The sequence below is a fragment of the Dipteris shenzhenensis genome, chromosome 12, assembly GCF_047967505.1.
Source record: "Dipteris shenzhenensis isolate YYH24624 ecotype China chromosome 12, Dip_SZ_1.0, whole genome shotgun sequence".
NCBI classification, from domain to species: Eukaryota; Viridiplantae; Streptophyta; class Polypodiopsida; order Gleicheniales; family Dipteridaceae; genus Dipteris; species Dipteris shenzhenensis.
The window spans coordinates 40,529,676-40,552,645 of record NC_141607.1 but is presented as its reverse complement, the minus strand read 5'-3'; the positions used below and the strand labels follow the sequence as shown (position 1 = coordinate 40,552,645).

The window sequence follows — 22,970 nt, the reverse complement described above, 5'->3', positions numbered from 1 at the left end:
TTGTCATCCTACTGTAATGCTTGTATTCAAGAGTCTTAGGGACACTACACCAATAAGAAGCATGTGCCTAGTTGGGAATATCACATTATTGTTCCTGACAATGCAAGTGTTTTAGATATAATGAGGAGCTCATTGAGGAGCCTTTCTTTGAAGGGCATCATGAAATGCTTAGCGATGCTCCTTGCATGGGGGACAACTTCATAATGAATGCAGAGGTAGACAATGAAGAGGGTGCTAACTTCTACATCTTGAAGTGTACTAAAGCTAAGGAGAAGAGCCAAAAGGCTATGAAGGGTGCTTGGGGCAACATAATTACTGCAAGCTCCTTTGTTGTGAAGGGTCTCTTTTATGTTCATCAAGATGACCACCGCTACAAGCTTCTTGATCATAAACCTGAGGTCATTATATTCCCATCTTGTAAGGTTAATCAAGTTTCCAGTGGAAGCCATTGAGGGAGAGAGAAACTTGTACTTGCTATCACTTGAAGAGTATGAGGCTGTCTACAATAGCATGCCTTATGATCTCTAGGCCACATTCTAATGAATTTATTTCCCACGCTTGCTTTCATTTTCTATGATTGTTTATTTGCTTGCCATTTTTTATGATTGTTTATTTTTCTCCCCCAAAAAAAGAAGCCAAGTATGATTGGTTGTACCAAATATGTGAGAAACCGTTGTATATACATCAATCAAGTAATGGTCATGATCCATTAGCAAAAGTAATACTTCGTGATCCAACCCTATATAGGGCACATGATCCAAGGTAAAGATAATATTTGCAAGTAGTCAAAAAGTAATACAACTAGGCAAGACATGATGCAAATCACAAAGAATAATTACATGGTATGGTATTATATCCATGATCCAACTAATCAATTGTACATGATCTAGTAGACAAAAATCACACCTCATGAAACAACAAGATACATGACAAAAGTTACAAGTAGTATTTGCAGTCCGTGAACAATTTTATAGATAACAACTTGTAAACTACATCCTCTGCCTTGGTCTAATAAACATGTCATCACGTGCCCAAAAAGAAATCAGCTCCACAATTGGGGCTATCACCCATCCAAGGTGCACAACATACTTTTTTGCAACTAGCAGGCTATCTATATCTTCCCAAGCACCAAAGTAGTCTCTAGATGCAAATTGTTGGTGATCCCATGAGTTCAACCATCGCCATAACCAGGGTCCTACATGCTTAACTAGAAAATTGTGCTGCCAATGCACAGGGACTAAATATAACTTTGGCAATATACAAAATGTCCCTTCTGGATTTCCAATACACTTGTAGAAGTTATCTAGAAGCATGGTGCTCGACACACCATAGAAAGGGTATTTCTCCCAAAAATACCACCGGTGCTTGAAAAAGATTGGTTTCCCATTAGAAATGGTGAAATGTGCCCTGTCACAATATTCTTGATCCAGAAATCATGAGATAACATTCTCCAGGCCAACAACTTAAAGCACCTCAATAGGTTGCATCTGCATTGGGAGCTCCATATATATACGATGAACCATTGAGCAACCCAACACAGAAAAGTCTATGCATCCTCTGGCACTAGAAATGTCAAGTCCCTCCATGGAAGTCTCATACTTGCCGTGCGTGATGATGCCATTGGGGCTAGAAGAGCTGCTTTTCATGGTTGTGATGATAAATCAACACACCATTCAAGCCTATCACAAGTGCACATCGTTCTGCATTCTTGCTCTCTAGGATCATGTAATAGAGACAACAAAAATCCTACTCTGTGAGTTCATGAGGGGTATTATGATATTACTGGTACGGTGAATGATCCCTAGCTTTGTAGCATATCCTTTTAGTGCTCTCCTATGCCGACTTGGATGTGAACCACATGCTATCTTTGCACTCGTCATCTTAGGCCAGATTTTGAAAGGACCTTTTGTATACATGACCCATGCTAATTTTTGATCAACATGATTGAGCTTCATCAAGGCACCTGTCTTCATCTCTCACTCTCTCATTAACACATATTTACGCACGGGTCCAAATATCTACAACTCCCAATTTTTGAACTGTAATTTCAATAAGATACAATTCCCTATCCAGCTTTTAATTTCTTTGAGGGGAGTGCTAAGGTAAGCAGTCACAAACCTCAAATGCATGACAATATAAGATTAATGTATGATGATCAAATTATTTTAAGGTTTATGATCTCTGTTTAGATGGAGAGCATGCGTAATAACTACAAGACATTTAGACTACAATAAGAGACATCACAATACCAATGACTTGATTAAGATAGCATTTCATTACATGGGGTAAACCTGAATTCCAAATCTAAAAATTACAATCTCTTGCGGGCTCGTGGATGGTGCATACTTGCTTTCAGGTTAGCTACAAGACTTGCATCCTTCTCAGGAACCTTCTCAGCATTACTTGGCATTTTAGTCCTTTTTGCCCTACTAGTAGGCATCTGTGTAGTTCATGGACTGGGCCTCGGTTGCATTGTTATGCATGGTTTTGCACTTTGTCAGTACCTTTATCCATTGCCCCATAGTCAACCCATCTGGACTGGTCTCCTAGCATCTCCTATAGTTGTGGCTGCTTCTGTGAGATCATCCAAATCTGCCTTGCAGGTACATCACCCATTTGTGTATTTGTTCCCTCTTCTAAGTCAACCACTTTTTTAGGACTCTGCACAGACCTTGGGCTGCCCGACAAAGGTGTTATCTCATCATCAATAAACATACAATTAGGTTCCCTTCCAACCTATTCTGATGGCCTTGCCTATTCATTATCAAAAATAACTTTCCAAAAAGAAGAATGGGGCTCAGGCCCTGCGCTGAGGCCAAGCATCTTCTCATGGGCTGTGCTGCCCAAGAAAGATGCAGGCTCACCAATAAATGCTTGTGCATGTCCAAGTACTCTAAGGTTGTTTGATGATCCTGCTTGTGAATTATCAACAAAGACTGCATCCACAGAACATGCCAAATTTCAAACGGAGATTTTATCTTGGTGGAAAAAACACATACAAACTAATGCAAGAACACATTTAGTAATCATGTAGTCATGCACAAACAATGCAGAAACAATGCACTTCCAATAATTATACAAAGCATTAAATGAAAACAGTCAAAAAGCACATGATGCACTTGCACACCAAAGCATATGGAAAGAATTCCAAAAGTAGAAGGAAAGCAAACAAAAATCTAAACCTAGTGCTTAAGCATTGCCAAACCAGTCACAAAAGCACTAATAAAATCAAGCAGTCAGAAAGAAGTGCCAAAGCACTACCAAACCACTCACAAGCAGTGCAAAAGCACTCACAAAAGCAAGTAGTCACAAAGCAGTGCCAAAGCATACTGAAAGCAATGACTGTTTACATGTAAAGCAATTTTAAAAGAGAAAGCAGTGGTAAAGCAGTCACAAAGCACTACTAAGCAGCATTGACAAGCACACATACAAAGAAGTGCTAAAGCAATCAATGCTTAGTAGCAATGACCAAGCAATCAAAAAGCAGTGCCAAAGCACTACCAAACCACTCACAAGTAGTGCTAAAGCACTGCAAAAGCACTCACAAAAGCAAGCAGTCACAAAGCAGTGCCACAACAATCTAAAAGCAATGACTGTTTACAGAAAAGAAGTTTAAAAGAGAAAGCAATGGTAAAGCAGTCACAAAGCACTACTAAGCATTAACAAGCACACATACAAAGCAGTGAGACCCCACAAAGCAGATGTAGAGTACTTTGCATATTCCATGTAAAGCAGTCTAAAAATGGAAAGTAGTGACCAAGAAGACAGAAAGCAATGCCAAACCACTACCAAACCACTCACAAGCAGTGCAAAAGCACTACAAAAGCAAGTAGTGCCAAAGCAGTGCCAAAGCATACTAAAAGCAATGACTGTTTACATGGAAAGTAGTTTTAAAAGAGAACGCAATGGTAAAGTAGTCACAAAGCACTGCTAAGCATTGACAAGCACACATACAAAGTAGTGCTAAAGCAATGAGACCCACAAAGCACATGTATAGTACTTTGCATATTCCATGTAAAGCAATATAAAAATGCAAAGTAGTGACCAAGCAGTCTGAGAGCAGTGCCAAAGCACTAACAAAGTAGTCATAAGCAGTGCAAAAGCACTCACAAAAGCAAGCTGTCACAAAGCAGTGCCAAAGCATATTGAAAGCAATCACTGTTTACATGGAAAGCAGTTTTAAAAGAAAAACTAGTGGTAAAGCAACCACAAACTTACTGCTAAGCATTGACAAGCCCACATACAAAGCAATGTTAAAGCAATGAGACCAACAAAGCACATGCAGATTACTTTCCATATTCCATGTAAAGCAGTCTAAAAATGCAAAGCAGTGACCAAGCAGTCAAAAAGAAGTGCCAAAGCACTACCAACACAAGCAGTATAAAAGCACTCACAAAAGCAAGCAGTGCCAAAGCATACTGAAAGCAATGATTGTTTACATAGGAAAGTGGTTTTAAAAGAGAAAGTAGTGGTAAAGCAGTCACAAAGCATTGCTAAGCATTGACAAGCACACATACAAAGCAGTGCTAAAGCAATGAGACCCACAAAGCACATGTAGAGTACTTTGCATATTCCATGTAAAGCAGTCTAAAAAAGCAAAGCAGTGACCAAGCAGTCAAAAAGTAGTGCCAAAGCACTACCAAACCATGCACACGCAGTGCTAAAGCACTGCAAAAGCACTCACAAAAGCAAGCAGTCACAAAGCAGTGCCAAAGTAATCTGAAAGCAATGATTGTTTACAGGAAAGTAGTTTTAAAAAGAGAAAGCAGTGGTAAAGCAGTCACAAATCATTGGTAAAGCATTGTTAAACCATTGAAAAGAACATGTAAAGCATTATAGAAATAGAAAAATAGAAAGTAGTGGGAAACTAGTTACAAAGCAAATATGCAATACATAAAAGCCAAACAAAATAGGGAGTGAGGCATACCAAGTGATGAGCCTAAAACCATCGATTTCACTATTGTGGGGATTTTTTCCAAGCAACCCTGCACCCTACAATGTGTGTCTTCCAAACATGGATTTGCAAAACAAAACTGGTGGTAAGGATGGCCACATGCAAACACACACACCACAACAAATTCTTTTCTGTCAATAGTAAAGCCACATCCACCATAGGGCTATGCAATCATAAGACACGTTGAATCCTCAACTTCTGTACTGGCAATTGTTGGTGGGGATGGGAAAATATAAAGAGGTTGGTTGGACTGAACTCTTTCCATCATATAATATTGTGGCTGCCTCGTTTGAAAGATAGCAGACTTTTCAAGTAACTCGCCTGCATGTTGAAACAACAAAAAAACTGAACTCAAGTAAACACAATGGACTGTGGAAACATTACAAAAAAACTAAAGGACTGACGCAAAGTGTATGATAAAATATAGCCTTACCTCGAAATCAGGTATGCTCTCCTCAAAATTTGGGGCTTCTACTTTGAATCCTAGGATCTCCAATGTGTTCGTGAATGAGGCAATGTTTGCCTACAATCTTTTGAAATGCTCCAGGTCAATTGAAGGAGCCAAAACTGATATTTCATTTTGTGCTACTTGGAGCTTTGTCCTCAATGTATGTACTGCTGTCAGCAAATTCTCTTGGCATAACCTATCTTTCTTGGCCTTATCTATTGCATTTTACAAATGCATCCACCTCTTGACTTGCTTGGTCAAGTCTCATCTTTGCAGCATGTAGGATTTTTTGACTGTTCACCAGCTTAGGCATTGTGTAGTTTACAGACGATGTGCCATAGCCATGTGAGATTTGGGTAGTCGAAGATGGTGGCCCATGAGAAATAGAGTGCCACCACAATTCCCCCTCCCTATACCTCAAGACCCTTTTGACATCTTCCTCCATTGCTATTTCGGAGGAGTCAGCTGATAGATTATTCTTTTGTTGGAATCGTTCAATTTTTCATTGGATCTTACCTTGTTGTTGGACCATACAAATCATGCTTTCACCGAATTCAGCCCAGTTGACAGTGAAATCGTCCTTTGTAGGGGCATTTTTTGCAGCCTTGCAATGCTCAAGGGCAAACCCTCGAGCAAATGCAATCCCAAACTGCATATTGGGGGGTTCCTTCTGGTAAACTCGAAAGTGAAGGTCTAGAGTCTCTTGTAGAATGTCCAGGTTCCGAAGACTTTTGGCCTTCACCTTGTAGTACTTTAACTTTCGTGGCTAACTAAACATAATGAGCCATTCTCTTACTAGAAGGTCATCATCTGTAAGCCTTCGTGGGTTCTTTCCAACCATGCTAAGACTATAAACGTCATGAAAATATGCATTAGTACAACAAAATCTCTTAGCTTGTAGTTTGTGGATGATCGAGACATTCTTGTAGCACCTTCTCAAAGAGGCAGAGACGTGCAGTAAAAAAGAGAGTGAGAGCTGCAATAGCTGAGCTAGAGGACCTGCGAGGGAAAGTAAATGGAGGTAGAGCTCAGGACCTACAAGGGAGAGGATTGAGCTGAGCTCAGGACCTGTGAGGGAGAGCAAATGCGACAGCCCCTAGAGAAGAAGTGCATAGAACCTGCCGGGGAGAGGATTGAGCTGAGCTCAGGACCTGCTAAGGAGAGGATTCAACTGAGCTAGAAGACCTACATGGGAGACAAGGGAGACGAGGGAGACGATGTGCCAGGGATGAAGCAACAATTACAACTGAAGTAGTGGTATCATGAAAGCATACAAGCTTACGAGTGTCATGGGACACATGTGCAAAATGCCCAATCATAATCTACATGGATGGTGGATATATGTCACAAGCAAGCACCTCTTGAAAAGTGCTACAATTCTGCTTTTTTAGCACATGCTTTTAAGCACAAAAAGCAGACCGACCAAACGTGCTTTTGTCATAATATAATCAGTCTCTCCAATGATGCTTTTGCATTGAATTGTGCTCTCCCTCCTACGCAGTAGCTGTTGTATGTTTTGTTAGTAACAAGTGAATACAATGCATGAATCATGTAAATATAACAAATGAAGATACTAAAGAACCAATTTGTAAACATTCTATGGACCTTTTTGTTGTTGATAATGAATGAGAACTATTTTGAAATACTGTCCTCTGTCTGCACACAAATGTCATGATGCAATTGGGCTAGTGTACAACACTGTCCTATTGAGATTACACTTACCAATTTTCCATCTTCATAGACCTTCACCTCCAATACTTTGTTTTTAGGGCCAAACAAGTTAAGGTTTGGTCCATTGGAACTAATTTATCCGTAATGAACCTACTGTGTTTGTACTAAAAAGAAAATATATAATTATGGCTTGCAATCATATATTTAATGGTAATTGTACTTGGCACCACCACCTCATAGTATACCTTGTTCGATATTGATTTATCCCAACCATCATCCAAGAAGTCAAGGTTCTCTTCATTTCTAATTGCTTTGTAGGTGAGCCTTGTTTTGCATACCTTGAGTAGATACTTTTGTTAAATAGGTCAACAAAAACCGTGATTGGCATGCATACATTGATTTTTAAATTTCTTGTAGCAATTCCTGGACGTAAAGATCATTGAACTTCTGTGAATAGCTTAGCTCTATATGTCTTTGTCACACTACTAGGGGGCACTGGCCAATTTATCGTATTCCATGGCATAAGATCTTGTTTCCTCAACATGCCATGAATGTTTGCTTTGTCCAAGAATTCATAAAAATGATCATAAAAGAAGATACCTATTTGTGCTAATTGAGTTGCAGATCTACCTTGATGTTGTAATTCTCCTATTGCTCCATGCAAGACATCTAAGAATCCCAAAATGCACTCCACCGGCTGCCGTTCTTCATATGATGATGGATACATATCTGAAAAACCAAAACACGTTTTAGGTTATGATGAAAATAGAAATGTTTGAAACTACCATTCCAAAATTGAAAGGGTTGAAAAATCATAATTGGGCCTGTGTCGTGGAAGATAATTTGGATAATCACGTAGCACATGTTCATTGTGCATATATACATGCTCGACTAGGATTTCCTTAATACCTTTCTTACCATCTATTCTGAGATCTTTGACCCTACCTTTCTAAGAGGCCATAAATATATCATTTGACTGTGGTTTTTTACTCCTCGTTGGCTACATTAGCACCTGAATTCCATTTGACACAACCATCTTTTGCCAGTGACCATCTGCATTCCCCTATTGGCAACCTCTATAGAGGATATTCATGTTGTAGGTCATTGAGAAACAACACTCACCTCTATGTCTTGGTCTTCTGCATTCTAAGTTTCACACCACTTTGCATTGGGATGCCTGTTGCCATGGATGATTCGTGAAAGAGAACCAAACTTTCAAATGGGTAAAATGTAAGCTAGAGAACTAAAATGGAAAGTAGGAACGCAAGCAAGAAAGACACCCTGGGGTGCCTATTGCCATGGATGGAAAGTGCGAGGAGGAGAACTAGGGGGAAAAATAGGTCTAATCTTAGACTCAAGAAAGCACATTTGAATCTTTGATTCATACAAACAGGAAAACTTGTTTAGGAGGGAAATCATGTTTGAGTCCGTGATCTCTTTTGAAAATGACTCCTTGTCAGGTTAATATAGTTGTACATCTACAAAAGTTGTCTCTTTCTCTTATTATGTGAAACTATTTTATCCTTTCTCTATTTTCTCAACGTTATGTTGCCCCTCTTGTGATTGGTGGAGAGGAATTTTTCATTTTGGCCAAAAGGCCCTAAAATGAGTTCCCTTTTTTCCTAATGATCTAGTGACTGTGGTGAGCATACTTACCAAAGCTTTAAGAAAGCTTGATTATAAGGAGATGTTGACAAGATTGTGGTAGCCCCTTTAATGTAGTGTGATATGATTTGTGTCGTTGGAGAGAGAAAGAGAGAGAGAGAGAGAGTCCATACGAGAGAATACTCCACTCAACAAGGATTCTTGGTGATGGAGTAGGCAAGAGGAAGCTTGCGCCTCTGTGTGTGTGTGTGTGTGAGAGAGAGAGAGAGAGAGAGAGAGAGAGAGAGAGAGGGCTCTAACTGCAATTTAAATTTAAAAGTAAGAGACTCTCCACATATGGGCTGATTATAACTACCAATTAACATTATTGTCACTTACAAACAAAGCCAAAATGTGCTATTCAATCGTCCTTCCTAGCATCTTCCATGACCCACTTCTTACATTCAACTGTATTTGGAACCACCCAAGTTCTCTTTTGATCCTCCTCCTCCATGACCCTCCAAATCGTCATTCTGATAATTGTGTAATAGGTAAAAAGCAATCCATGCTTCTTTGTCTATAACTATACCCTCTTGCTATGCAAAGGTCTGCTTGCTCTTTCTATTACCTTAGAAACCATTTCTATATACCCATTGTCTTCTTATCCCTAGGATGTACCTTCACCCTTGTTGAGGCTATTTGATCTCTCGTCTCAGGGCATTTAGAAAAAATGCCATGTGGCCTAGATTTGATCCAATTTAAGGTTATTTTGACCCTTAAAACAAAACAATAAAAGCAAAACATGCCGGATATTGTTATAATAGAGGGGATCAATACCAAAAGACCCTTTACAAAAGGCAACCAAAGAAAAAGGGCAAGGCCCTAGGCCTACACTAGGAGAGCCTGATAGTACCCTTTAAGAAAGTGAGATCCCCATATCAAGAAGACATTTGTTGACAAGAGGGTGAGAATTCTCCACAACTTTTGCAAAGTCTAGGATAGTACACCTCACCACTTTAAAGACTATGGTCTCTCTGCTACTTGAAGTAGGATTTTCACGAAAAGTAAGCTGATTCCTCACTTGCCATATAGTATAGCAGACTGCCCCTATCAAGAAAGCCAACAGGCTTGGAGGGTCGATAGGAGGCCGACAGTGTATTGTTAAATTCAAGTTTCCTTTCATACGAAAAGCAGCCATTAATACATTAGACCTAATAGCTGCTTCTACCCTTGTCCACATGCACCTCGACACTAGACATCTCTAGAACAATTGGAGGATGTGCTAAGCTACATTTCCACAGAATACACACATTGGGTTAACTTGGAATCTCTTCACCAATTTGGCTCTTACCTAAGCTACATTTCCACAAAATACACACATTGGGTTAACTTGGAATCTCTTTGCCAATCTGGCTCTTACATGATTGGCAATCTTCCAAAGTAGGAAGTTGAATTTCCCCACCCTTAATCCTTTGCTCTAAATCTCTTTGAATTTGCAATGCCACCATCAAGGCATCCTCCTCAGGTTCCATTTCTGATTTAAATCCACTAGCTCGGCCCATTCATTTATCAACCTCATATATACCACCTTTGTAGAGATTTTCCTACTTGGGGTTTTACCAACAAACCAGTGGAGAGGGCTTTTGGCTTTTGCATTAATGCAATTAGTTGGCGAGCAATCTGACAACTTTAGCAATATCTCCCTCAAAAAGGCAATCTCATGAGTGCTTAATGTGAAATGACAGGAGATCTCCCCAAGCAACCACCAGTTTTCTCTCTTGGGGTCCCAAATCTGTTCCCAATAGACTAAACCTTTCCTAAAAATTCTTTGAGTTGCACCCAGATTCATGTATACCAATGACTGTCGATCGAGCTAAGCGGCTTTGCTCCACCAAATGCATTCTTTAAGACTAGCGTCCCCTCTAAGCCCTCCAATTCCCTTCCATGACCTATAGTCCATAACTACCTTCCAAGCAACTGATAACCCTGAAGTGAGATCTGAGCCATAAATCGAAATCAGGAAGTTTGAGAAAGTGCGTGCATACCACTTCAATTTCCTCCAAGTACCCACTTTAGGCCTGTGTCCTTCTTCAATGAACGAATGAGTGATTTCTAACCAAGGGCCCGACCCTACAATAAACGGGGCAACCACTTAATTGATGAGTGAGATATTCTTTAGAGAAATGTCTGGAATGCCCAGGCCACTTGCATGTTTGGGGGCTTTTAAAACTCCCCAAGGGATGTAGGGCATACGTCTCTTACCATTCTCCTCTAGCCAGAGGAATGAACAGAATAACTTCCTGATCTGTTGCCACTGTGAGGGTTTGAAATGCCACACTGATGCTAAATAGGTCATAGTAGCTGTCAAAAAGTGGCGGATTATAAGGCATCTTGAATTCCATCTGAGGGGAAGAATACACTAGCTTTTGAGCTTAGTGCATATTTTTTCCTTGAACCAATCAAAGCGACTTTTGGCTAGGACTCTCAGTCCTAAAGGTGCACCCAAATATTGAACCACTTGACCTTGGGGAACACATAGAAGAGGCATATCCTTGATCCAGTCAAGTAAGGACTCGTCTAAAGTTCTAATAGCATATGATTTCTACCAGCTACAAATAGGTCATGAGTCTAGGCAAAAACAGGAGATGATGTGTTTCAAGGCATCGACACTTTGCTAGTCTTCCCTGCAGCATGAAACCAAATCCTCGGCAAACATTTGGGCATTAAACTGATTTCTAGATGGGAGAAGTACCACTTTCATCAGCTGGTTCTTAGTAGCCATTTTGATTTGGTGTAGGAGAGGGATCGAGCCGATAGCAAACAATAAGGATGCTAATAGTTAGGCTATAACAAACAATAAGGGTGCTAATGGGCACCCTTGCCTAATGGATCTGGTTGACTTAAAGTACCCCACTATGCCTTCGTTTATGCATAAAGCTGCTAAGGCATTTTTGAATAACATGAGGACCTTTTTGCAGAAGCCATTGCCAAAGCCTAACTTCTCAAGGATAGTAAGGATAAAATCCCAGTGAATTCGATCATAGGCCTTGTCAAGGTCTAGACCAAATAGGATACTTTTTTGCTTAGACATTGTAGCATAATCCATCACCGAGCTCATATTCAAGATATTTTCAAAAATATATGTGCCTTTTATGAATCTCGTCTGTTCCCTATCTACGATCTGCTTACAAACCTTGCAGATTCTTAGAGCCAATGCCTTGGCTACTACCTTGTATAACGTGTTCAACATTGTTATGGGACACCACTCCCCAACCTGAAGTTTGCTTTGCCTGTTAGGGAACATTTTTATGAGTCCCGTATTAACATCAATTGAGAGTGCCCTTCTCTTGGCCGAGGCATTAGCCATATCAATAAGATCTTTCCCCATAAGATTCCAAAAGCAAATATAGAATTCAGAGGTCAATCCATCTAACCCTGGTGCTTTTTCCTTTTTCATTTTGTACAAGGCCTCTTTTAGCTCCTCCTAAGTAAATTTGGCATCCAATCTGCCCCTCATAATCTTGGGCTCCATGCCCTCAAGGCATTCGGCTAGGGCTGAGGACCATTCATTGTCCTGAGTTATTATAGGTCCTACCAATTCTTTGAAATGCTTTAGGAAAATGTCGGCAACGTGCCAAAACTTTGTCTCTATGCCCCCATTCTGATCTGATCCATGATTCTATCAATTGATTCTCTTTGGTATTTTCTTGGAACCATATGAAAAACACCTTTAATGGGCTGTCTCCAAGTTTAAGCCAATTAAGCCTAGTGTGCGCATCTCAGACTATGGGTGAAAGACATGCCAAATTGGGTTATTTTGATCCTTAATAAGGCCGCGTGTGAATTGTGGTCTCAAGAAAACTCAAACATTTCCAATAGCATTCCGCTCATGAAAAGCGCTTCACTTTCGCGAAGGAAATCATACCTTACACTAGGGCAACTAAAGTCGGGATACATAGCTAGCTGGCTACCCCAATGCCCATCATATTTTGAGCTCATTTAAGATTGTACATGACGTGACGGGTAAGAAGGTCGTTGAACATGTGAAGTATAAAATTCAGTGGTCAACATCATCACCGAACATCCAAATATATCGCACGAAACTCAGTCGCCGTCGGACGCGACGAGCTGATGGGTACTGTGGCATGCACCGTTGCAAATTGCATGTTTTTGGTTGGGCGGTATAGCGTGTTGTTTGCGTGTTTTGCTGCGGGCTGCGGCTCTCACGATCGGAGTCGGGAATTTGGAGCGCGAGCAGTCTGCGCCGCTGGAGTGAAGAGCTCAAGGCTTTTATAACAAGAGCACGTACCGGCTATAATACTGAAGTAAAGCGGGGAGTCTCGACTCCCCAAATATAAATCACGAGTGGCTTGAGCATTTACACGCTTCGAGTATCTATAGTGGTGAAGAGCATTTCGCATTTATGGCAGAACGTATATAGAAGAGCTGCAACGCCAGAGTCGAGTGTCCTGTGTAATGCGAGTTAATAAAGCGTGCGAGTGAGCACAAATAAAAGGCGGGTTTGTGTGGCTTGACAGTGGAATCATATCGGATTTGGGGTGGCTGCAAGTAGTGAAGCTTAAAACAAGGCAGTAGTAGTTGGCGCTAATTTAACTGGGATGAAGGCTACATTCAAAACCAGTGCTAACGGTCGTCTCATAACTAACACCGGTAAACATCGCTTGAGGATTTGTCAAAACTGGGTAAATAACCGAGGCATTTGTCAAGACTCCCCTTTCTACAGGCTCCACGACTGGTATCCCAGCTCTTGATTGGAAGAAAGTGGTGCCATTGGACTCTTGAAAACTATGGCTCTCAGATTTACTCCATATTGACTGAGTTTTCTATTGTGGAGGCTTATTGCTTGTAAATTTCTAAAAGTTGTGGAGTCACTTACGAGTGTCCTCGCCTATGTATTAAGTCTCATGCTTGGAGACTTAACCAATGGAGTCTTGGTAGAACTCGGTTAAAGGATATATCGTATGGCTTGTATCGGAAGCTCTTGGAGGTATCACCTCTATCTTTAGGTCTTAAGTGTAATGGGGGGCTACGCCGCTCCCGGTCCTAGTGGAGGGCCAATACTAGGGTACATGGAAAGGTGAAGTCTAGCTTTTTGATGTGGAAGTTGATCCACCAATGGTTGCCTCAAGGTATAACAAATGTCATGCTTCGCCTGCTTAACATGTTTGCAATCTTTGTTCTTCTGCTTAACCTGTCCACAATCATAATTCGGCAACATGCTGTGGTGATTCAAAGATAAAAATTATAGGACCTGGAGAAGAAGACGCTCAGAAGATGATATTTGCAATAAGACGCTTGGTGAGATTGTGGGCAAGTTGCCATAGACTTGTGTTGAAATTGAAAAATCACATGAAAGGATTTCATCTTAATAGAGGTATTGATTGATATATGTTTATTTCGTGATTGAATTTTCACAATTTAGGAGACGGGTCTTATTGGATTTTATCTATAGTCAGATTGCTCATGCTCAAAGGAAATTTTAGAATTGCAAGATCACTTCAAAGGTGGTGTTACTTCGGTAAGTGTATATTAATCTAGCCTTCCAATGATAATTATTTCTTCATTCTTCTGCTTCACATGTCCTGTAATTGTGAAAGATGAGAATCCATTATAGTACAGAAAGGATTATTGTAATGCATCAAAACATTGTGGTTGATTCCCATATAATAATTATAGGACTCGGAGAAGATGACGATAGCTCCAAGAAGACACTTGGTGAGATTGTGGGCAAGCTGCCATAGACTTGTGTTGAATAAGGAAACAATTTGATTGAAAGGTTGAAAAGTTTCAATATGAGAAGTGTTGAAAGTGAAAATTTGCACGAATTGGTCTAATTCAAGCTCAAAGGAAATTTCAGAATTGCAGGAACACTTCAAAGGCGTTACTTTGGTAAATGTATATGATTTTTCTCATCAATGAACGAAAATAGAGCCCACGGCACCAAGGTCATCCACAGTTTTCTCTGGAAGGTAAGTAATCCTAAAAAAATTAAGGTAAGTTCAGACGTTGATCTCCCTACAGCGCTAGCTGCAGCTCACCCCTTGCCCCCTTGTCACCACCTCATCTTGCCGCATGCCCCTCTCCCTTGGCCCCTCCTCTCACCTCACCCCTCTCACACTACCTTGGGCCTTTTGTGCCCTTCCCTCTTACCACCCTTTTGCTTCATCTTCCTCATCCCCTAGCAAAATGGTTCACTGCTCTTACAATCATAGCTTGAGACATGGGAAATTGCAATCATGGGATTCCTCCATGTGTGGTCAAAGATGATTTATGGGGCGTTCCAAGCAAATAGTGAGCCAAAAGAGCGTTGAGCATTGAGATAATTTGGAGAATTTCAAACAAAAGTTGCATGCGGATCTACAATTCAATTCTTTGGGTTGAGATAAACAACAACTGAATTGAATCCTAAGTCATAACTATGATTTCTCGAAGTCTCTATTTTGGGCATCTGGATGGAAGATCTTTTCTTATCTCCACCTATAGGAACTTCTATCTATATTAAGGGAAGCCAAAAGAATCTAGGTGAGTCTGTTCGGCCCACTTTATGGAAGGACCATAGAAGTGGTAAGACATACCCTATCGAATTGCACCAGTCCAAGGGAGGTTTGGACGAAGGTAGAGGTGGCTATCTGCCATTCTGGGTTGACGTGTAAGTTTTACATTGGCAGCAATTGGCGGCTTACTCTGCTTGTAGAGGTGAAAGGTCTACCGTCAACAGTTGGAGCCTCATGGCCCTATGTTCATGCGATCGTCCTTTTGGCCATTTGGGACGTTAGAAATCAAGCCATGTTTCAGCTTTTACATTTGGTCGGTTTCATTAAGACCACGATTCTATCCTTGGTTAAATCAAATGTGAGGGATTTGAGCTAGACTGTGAGCTCATTGGATCTGGTGGTTAGTAGGAGGCTTGTAAGAAATCAAATCTTCTTTGTTACTTTCTTGAAGTTTACGTGCTGTGTGTAGTGTATGCTCTTTGTGAGCCACTTTTTGTTTACGGTCTTTTTGGGCCACCATTGATAGTTTAATTTTAAGGGGGGGGGAAAAGGAAAGCCGACAAGATGCATATTCAAAAATTCGGTAATAATTCAACAACATAGCATGTAGAGGAAAAGTTAATTCAAGATGCATTGTGCACATTTGAATCAATCACATAAAACTTACAAACCTAAAACTCAACCAGATGGAAGAGAGAGCTTAGAAAGAGAGAAGATTCTCTCAAGTCGCACACTACAAGAAGACATCTGATAAAAAATTGCAATGATTCTATGGCAGAAATGCCACTAAATGTCATTTTTTTGAATACTCTTGCAACGATGTCACAAAAGGACCCAAAAATTGGTGATGGATGTTAGAGGATGGTGATTAAGGAGCACAATCTATTGGCAAAATGCTAAAATTTACAACGGATTAACAAAATCCATTGGCAGAAATGCTAAAACTTTTTGGAGGCTTTCATGTGCCCTCCTAATGGCTCTCACTTAAATCTCAATAAATTATTTCACACATGTTACTTGACTTAGGGAAAAGCTTAATTTCAAAGGCCTTTATTTTGGATGGAGAAATTCAATTGATTTCTTAGGTGAGATGGAAGGGATAACTTTAAATTTTGGGGATTTGAAGTCAAGAGATCCTTTATAGACTCATAGGGTCTTTCTATTCAGTTACACAAGATGCTAGTTTTAAATTCTTACTTGAGGAGGGACCTTTCCCTATAAATAAATTGACGTCCTCGTCATTGAATCATCTTTACAAACCCCCTTTTAAAATCCCTAGCAAGTGTTCAGAGAATAGATTTTCTAAATAGATACACACCTTCAAGTTGAAAAATTTAAAGGTTCTTATTGAAATTGTGAAAGTTTTAAGCAAAAAAGTAACAAAAAACTTGCAGGTTTTGAAACCTTCTATGCTAAATTTCGAAGGCTGATTTTTACTAATTTTCCTAGTGTTAACTTGACATTAAACCTCGCCTTTTCGTGAACTCTACCTAGAGGTCCTGCCTCCACCTGTTCTACTAATTTTTGAATTCTTTTCAATTGCTCGACTTGTTTAAATGATACAATGTAAAACAAGTTCTTTCAGCTAATCGCACGTGCTTAATTTGGTAGAATGTGTCGTGAAAGCCGTGTTCACAGAAAACATTTTTCTTAACAAATATAAAGAACTTGCAAGTTGAAATTTTCAAAGTGTTTAACTGAAAAATTGCAATTTCTAACATTTGCCACGCAAGTGACATTAAACTTGGTGTTTTAAAAAATAACAATAATAGTGAACTTGGGTGTTTTTAATGAAGACCGTTCCTTAGACCCCCTAAAAAGATTGCGAGGGAATGTCGACAGTAAAGGCGTATCATGCTCAACTGCAGGAGCCATGTAAATGCGGCAGCTGTTCCAAAGATCTGTGTAAGGCGGCGGGGGAGACCACGTGTCGTGAAAGCAGCGGAGGTGGGAGTGTGGGCCTAGCAAGATATGGCCGACGTGGATGGGAGTCGGTGTAATTAGGGTAGCCGCCAGATTAATTAAGGGTATTAATGGTAGCGTTTTAAACGTAGCCGTCGTAGTAGTCGCCGATAATGTTCTTCTTCTTCACCGTCACGACTCACAAGCTCAGGAATCAGTCCATCCTTGATCCTTGATTCCTTGATCTGCACAGCAACACTTCTTCTGCTTCTACTCATCATCATTCTACTAGTACTCCATCCTTTATCTTCTAGCTACAGCATTTCATCGCTCTTTCGAGCTCTTGAATCATGCTTCCTCGCTAGTTCCTCGCTTCTTGACGAGTTATTTAAATTATACTCCAGTCTTCACTGGATGCACAGCTAGCCTGCTCGCGGAGATCCGCTATAACTTCATATAACTCGACTTCCAAACTCATCATTCTCCCTCTTATTAGCAGTGCTAGTGCTTACAACGTCCTGGTCTTCTTCCTCGTTCACATCTCTCAACCCCTATAACTAGCCTTCACCTTAACCTGCGTCTCCTTCGCCACGTTCATTTCAAATTGCTCCCCGTAATCTAGCTCGTCGAAGAATCACATTGAGACAACTACCTACCTAGCTTGCATTCCGTTCCTGTTCCATTTTCTACCTGCTCAGCGACAACGTTCTCCCCTGTTTCATCACCCTCTCCCTCTTCATTCTGCTCATTGGCGCCCTCCTTGCCCAGCTCAGTAAGCAAGCTTCATTCGTTCACAGTAACCGCTCCAGCAGCAAGCGACTCCTATCCGGTTCCATTACATACCCTCACGGTTTAGATGGACAGAGAGCTATTTGCTACTTGCAGTTCTCTCCTGTCACATCCTTCCTAGCCTCGCATTCCTGAATCTTATTCTGTACCTAGTTGCATAGCCACTACAACCAGGGGAAGACGATGGACATGATAATGTATCTTCATCTGCCTCTTCTGTCAAACGTTCTCCCCGTTCCTTAGTACAATATTTCATCATTCCTCTCCGTAAGTCCTCTGAGATTCCTCTCCATTGGCATTCTCTTCCGCTGGCTACGTGCTCTTCAACCGCGCATTCACCCCCCCCTACGCGCCTCCTCGATCATTGCCTGTGTGCTATTTTGCGTGCCTCCATTGCCCGTTGTCATTGCCTCATGTGTGAACTATCCTTCGGCTCGTGCGACAATCGATTACCGCCGCTTCAGAAACATTGAATCACTATGATTGACTTCCTTGCCCGTTGTTCGTTTAAATATGCATGTTCGTCTGTTCATAGAGACGGCCTCACCGTTGGCAGAGAGAGCGCTGGCTGTAGATGCTCGTCCTTAGGTGCTCGTGCTGCGTAGTTTGTTGCTTAACGAATAGAGGAAGCGTAGAATCAGGCTGTTACATCATCCGGATGGACTCTCCAAAGCAAGCGAGTGGATGGTGGATTTACGTGATTGAGATTCTCTTGCGAAAGGATCCGACGTCCTCTTTTCTCAGCGGTACTGCGGAGCCATCCTTAGATTCATCTCGGGTTGTCTGCACGGTTTTTCTTATACTGTTGTTCGCCCTTGTGGGAGTCCTATCTCGGTGGGCAGCACCTGGAGGATCTGCTTGGGGTGGCTTGGGAGGAACGAAAACAATCCCGGGACCTAGTGGTTGGCCTCTCATTGGGAATCTGCCGTGTATGCGTAATTTGGCGCACCGCCGCTTGGCTGATCTCGCTAATATGTTCGGTGCGCACCGTTTGATGGCCTTCAGTCTGGGTAATACCCGTGTCGTAATCTCCAGTGACCCGGGGACAGCGCGTGAGCTGCTGAACAGTGCTGCTTTTGCTGATCGTCCGCTAAAACTCTCAGCCGAACTTATGCAGTTTCATCGGGCTATTGGTTTTGCTCCGTATGGAACATATTGGCGCAATCTGAGGAGGATTGCGGCCACCCATCTTTTCTCTCCCAAGCGCATTGCTGCTCAAGAGGTGTATCGCCAATTGGAAACTTCCTATATGTTACAAGCGATGCAAACAGAAGCGGAGTCTCATGGTTTTGTCTTTCTGAGAAGGCATCTTCAACTTGCGTCTCTGAATAATATCATGCGAAGCGTTTTTGGCCTGAGGAACGAATATGGGAGTAAGGAGTTGCAAGCATTACGAGCTATGGTTCAAGAGGGATATGAACTCTTAGGCACTTTCAACTGGGCGGACCACCTGCCCATTCTTAAGTTCGTCGATACTCAGAAAATTCAACAGCGCTGCGCGGCTCTAGTTCCGAAGGTAAGAGAATTCGTGCAGAGCATAATTGAAGAGCATCGGCAAAGAAATGAATCAGAAATGCACGACAACGATTTTGCAAGCGTGCTGCTCTCCTTGAAGGGTGATGAAAAGCTTGAGGATTCGGATATGATCTCCGTTCTCTGGGTAAGGAACTGCATGCTCCACAGCTTTCAGATTGCTTGTACCTTAAGAATGTTATCGCATACTGCATAGAGTGTCATGCAACCGATTTCTGACGCTTGTTGCTAATCATGGCTGCAGGAAATGATATTCCGAGGAACAGATACGACAGCTATTCTAACGGAGTGGATTCTAGCAGAAGTGGTACGCCATCCTCATGTTCAACGACGATTGCACAAAGAACTAGATGACGTCGTGGGTTCTGCACGCGCTGTCTCGGAGGCAGATATCCCTAAGTTGACATATTTACACGCTGTGATAAAGGAGACGTTGAGAATGCATCCCCCTGGTCCTCTCCTATCCTGGGCACGCTTAGCTACCCACGACACTGTCATCGCTGATCATAGCATCCCTGAGGGAACCACTGCGATGGTAAATATGTGGTCTATCACTCACAATCCAGCAGTTTGGCCGGAGCCAGATGTGTTTATGCCGGAGAGGTTTATTGCAGAGGAAGGAGGTATTGATATCGACGTTAGAGGAAACGATCTCAGGCTTGCTCCCTTTGGAGCTGGCAGGAGGGTTTGCCCTGGGCGAGCGTTGGGGCAAGCTACTGTTCAGCTGTGGGTTGCTCGTTTGCTGCATCACTTCAAATGGTTGCAGGTTCCTACGCATCCTGTACATTTGGAAGAAGTTCTGAAGCTGTCTTGTGAGATGAAATGCCCTCTGGCTGTCGAGCCGATCAGGAGGATCTCCGTCCCCTTTTGAGAAAATGACCACTTAGCAGAGCAACACTGCTCGAGTTTTGTAGATCAGCGTATGTTCCATCTGCTGATGGAGAACTTTGAAGCTTGAAATGAAGAGTCGTAACACCTGCTTACCGTTCTAGAAGCGGCTGTATGCCTGCCTTTTGTATATGCAGTTTCACATACACAGCTGTCCGGCAAGCCCTTACACGGGCTTAAGCTGTCGAAACTTACGCACATTTTTGCCGTGCCGAATATGTTCGGATCGTGTACCTTTTGTAAGATTATAGACAGTCGGAATGCAAGTTTTTTTGCATATTACCCCGTTCAGTCCAAGGCTATCGTTTCAAGCTCCCCATTTGTGGTGGGCTCGGATTTGCACTTGATAGGTACAGTAACCATATTGGCGCTAACCATGGCGCTCGGATTTGCATTTGATACGTACAGTAATCGAGGCGCAAGTTCAACGTTAGACCGTTTTATATTTCACGCTCTGGGTTTATGGTTAGGTTGCATGGGTTTTGCATGGGTTTAATCGCCATGGTCTTTAGCTTAGGCTCAAACCTGTTTTTCCTTGTACCATGGTAACGAGTGCAAGTGTGTTGCTCTTGGCAAGCTAAGGGATATTTAAGGGAGATTTAATTTTGCTTGCCACGGGATACGAAGTCAGCAGAATTACGTTTAACTCTTTGTTTTGAATGGCTAAATAAAACGTGCGGAAAAAACGTGATTACTTTAACATTGCAAAGTCTAAGAGCAAGAACCACGGAGTCAAGAAATTGTCACTTGCTTTATTAGCTATGCTAGCTATCTTAACGACTCAGGAAGGACGCGTCACGCAGAGAGCAATAAACTATCGACATGTGTGAGACTAGAAGGTGAATGCGACAGAGAGGATGAGAGAACGTGAGCTAATCCAAATTTGATGAGCATGCATGAACGAAGGTCTAATGTAGACTTCTTACTACCAGCCATCAACGGCTATACATCATCCAAGAGATCAATTCGTTGGGCTCACTCTTTCTTGGCTTATTGCCACATGGGCGATCGCTGCATGCTCCAGATTGCCTTTTCCCGAAATTAACGAATTAGAAGTGTTTTGAATTTGTGAATTTTGCATCGACTGCAACATTCTACAGTCTTTCGTAACATGGCCATATTTGTTACATGCGAAACACCTTGGTCTCCCTGGTGTATCCCTATCTAGCAATCTTTGTTTATCTATGGTCTGAAATCGTGGTTTAAAATTTATACGATTCGACTGTTGTGCATGTTGTACGTCTATGTCCATAGGTGTGATAGTAAAATAAGTTGGAACTGGTAATAAAAGAGTACAACTTCAAATCCTCGACTCATAGAAGTAGCTTAACTGCGAGACTTGACTCTCTTGGTAAATACTTCAGCTCTTGTTGTTATAGCGTCTTTCACCGCGTTAGAACTTCTGAAAGCTGAAGTAATCGCTGCACATAAATGAACGCATGAAGCTTTGACATTTTTTCCAGCTGATGATACCAGGTGGCTACTAGTCCTTGGAAAGACAGTTTAATTTCTTCCATCTTCTGAGTATCATTCCAGCGATGATATTTTGACAGATTTGCGAAACGATGAAGCCAATTAAATACGTCTTCTTTTGGGGCTCCCGTTAATGGTTTTGGTCGCACTCCATGTCCCCAATTTGTTGCTTGTCTCGATGATAAATGTTACATATTTAACTACTAGATCCGAAAGAAAAAACTTCCAAGAATTTCTTTTGTGATCTGATGAGTCGTGGAAGCTACTTGTGCAGTGTCGTGTCTGTTCGTACTCCATCGTATAGGCTACCCCATGTCTCGTACTCCATCGTATAGGCTACCCCATGTCTCTACCAAAAATACGTAACGACTCAGGAAGGATGCGCCACGTAGAGAGCAATAAACTATCGACATGTGTGAGAGAAGGTGTGAGAGGTGGATGTGACACAGAAAGAAAGAACTTGAGCCAATCCAAATCTGGTTAGCATGCCTGCACCAAGGTCTATAGACAGCTTCTTACAACCAGCCATCAATGGCTATAGATCATCCAATGGATCACTTTTCATTAGGCTCACTCTTTCTTGGCCTATTTCCACATGGGAGATTGTTGCATGTCTAGGTGACACGTGGTCGGAGGATCGTTGAGTGACATGTGGTCGATCGATACAACTTTGTTGGTGCTTACATGTTGATTGTGTGGATTGTGTCATCACCCTATGCTATTGTTAGGATTCAAGCATTCATGAGTGTCAATTTTATGCTATTGTTAGCATTCTAGGATTCACTAGTGTCAATTCTCTATTGGTTATGATATTCTCAGCATTCTTGCTTTGATAAGGAATGCATTTCAAAAACCTACAATTTATGTCCCAAACATAATCTCATAATGGTCCATCTGTCGGAAAAAAACTAACAATTCTTGCCAAGAAAAATAGTAAGATGAATTTTCAAACTATTGACAAGACTTCATTCCTGTCGGGTGTTATTGTTTTCAAGGATAATAGTTACCAAAAAATGAAGTCAATAGAGGTTTTGATTAACAAGAAAAATAGTTTCAATAATGTCCTTGTAAGAAATGGGTTTGCCCTTAAATCTTAAGCCTAGTGGTAAATAAAGAAACATTTTGAGTTTCAATCAAGAAACACCTATACTCTTAAAATTATTAAAGGTAACCTCAAGTCCTTGTAAGAAATGAGTTTGCCCTTAATTCTTAA

General features: G+C 41.4%; 1 protein-coding gene and 1 pseudogene across 1 annotated transcript; one reads left to right on the top strand and one right to left on the bottom strand.

The window, feature by feature from the left end:
* Positions 1-5,117: 5,117 nt before the first annotated feature.
* LOC147896220 (uncharacterized) lies at positions 5,118-7,950 on the bottom strand (annotated as a pseudogene).
* A 9,076-nt stretch (positions 7,951-17,026) lies between these two features.
* Positions 17,027-20,267, top strand: LOC147896219 (cytochrome P450 78A4-like). Its single transcript, XM_087382236.1, has 4 exons — positions 17,027-17,119; positions 17,884-17,968; positions 18,688-19,523; positions 19,641-20,267. The coding sequence occupies exons 1-4, from the start codon at positions 17,027-17,029 to the stop codon at positions 20,265-20,267; spliced, it is 1,641 nt and encodes a 546-aa protein (XP_087238362.1).
* Positions 20,268-22,970: the final 2,703 nt, after the last annotated feature.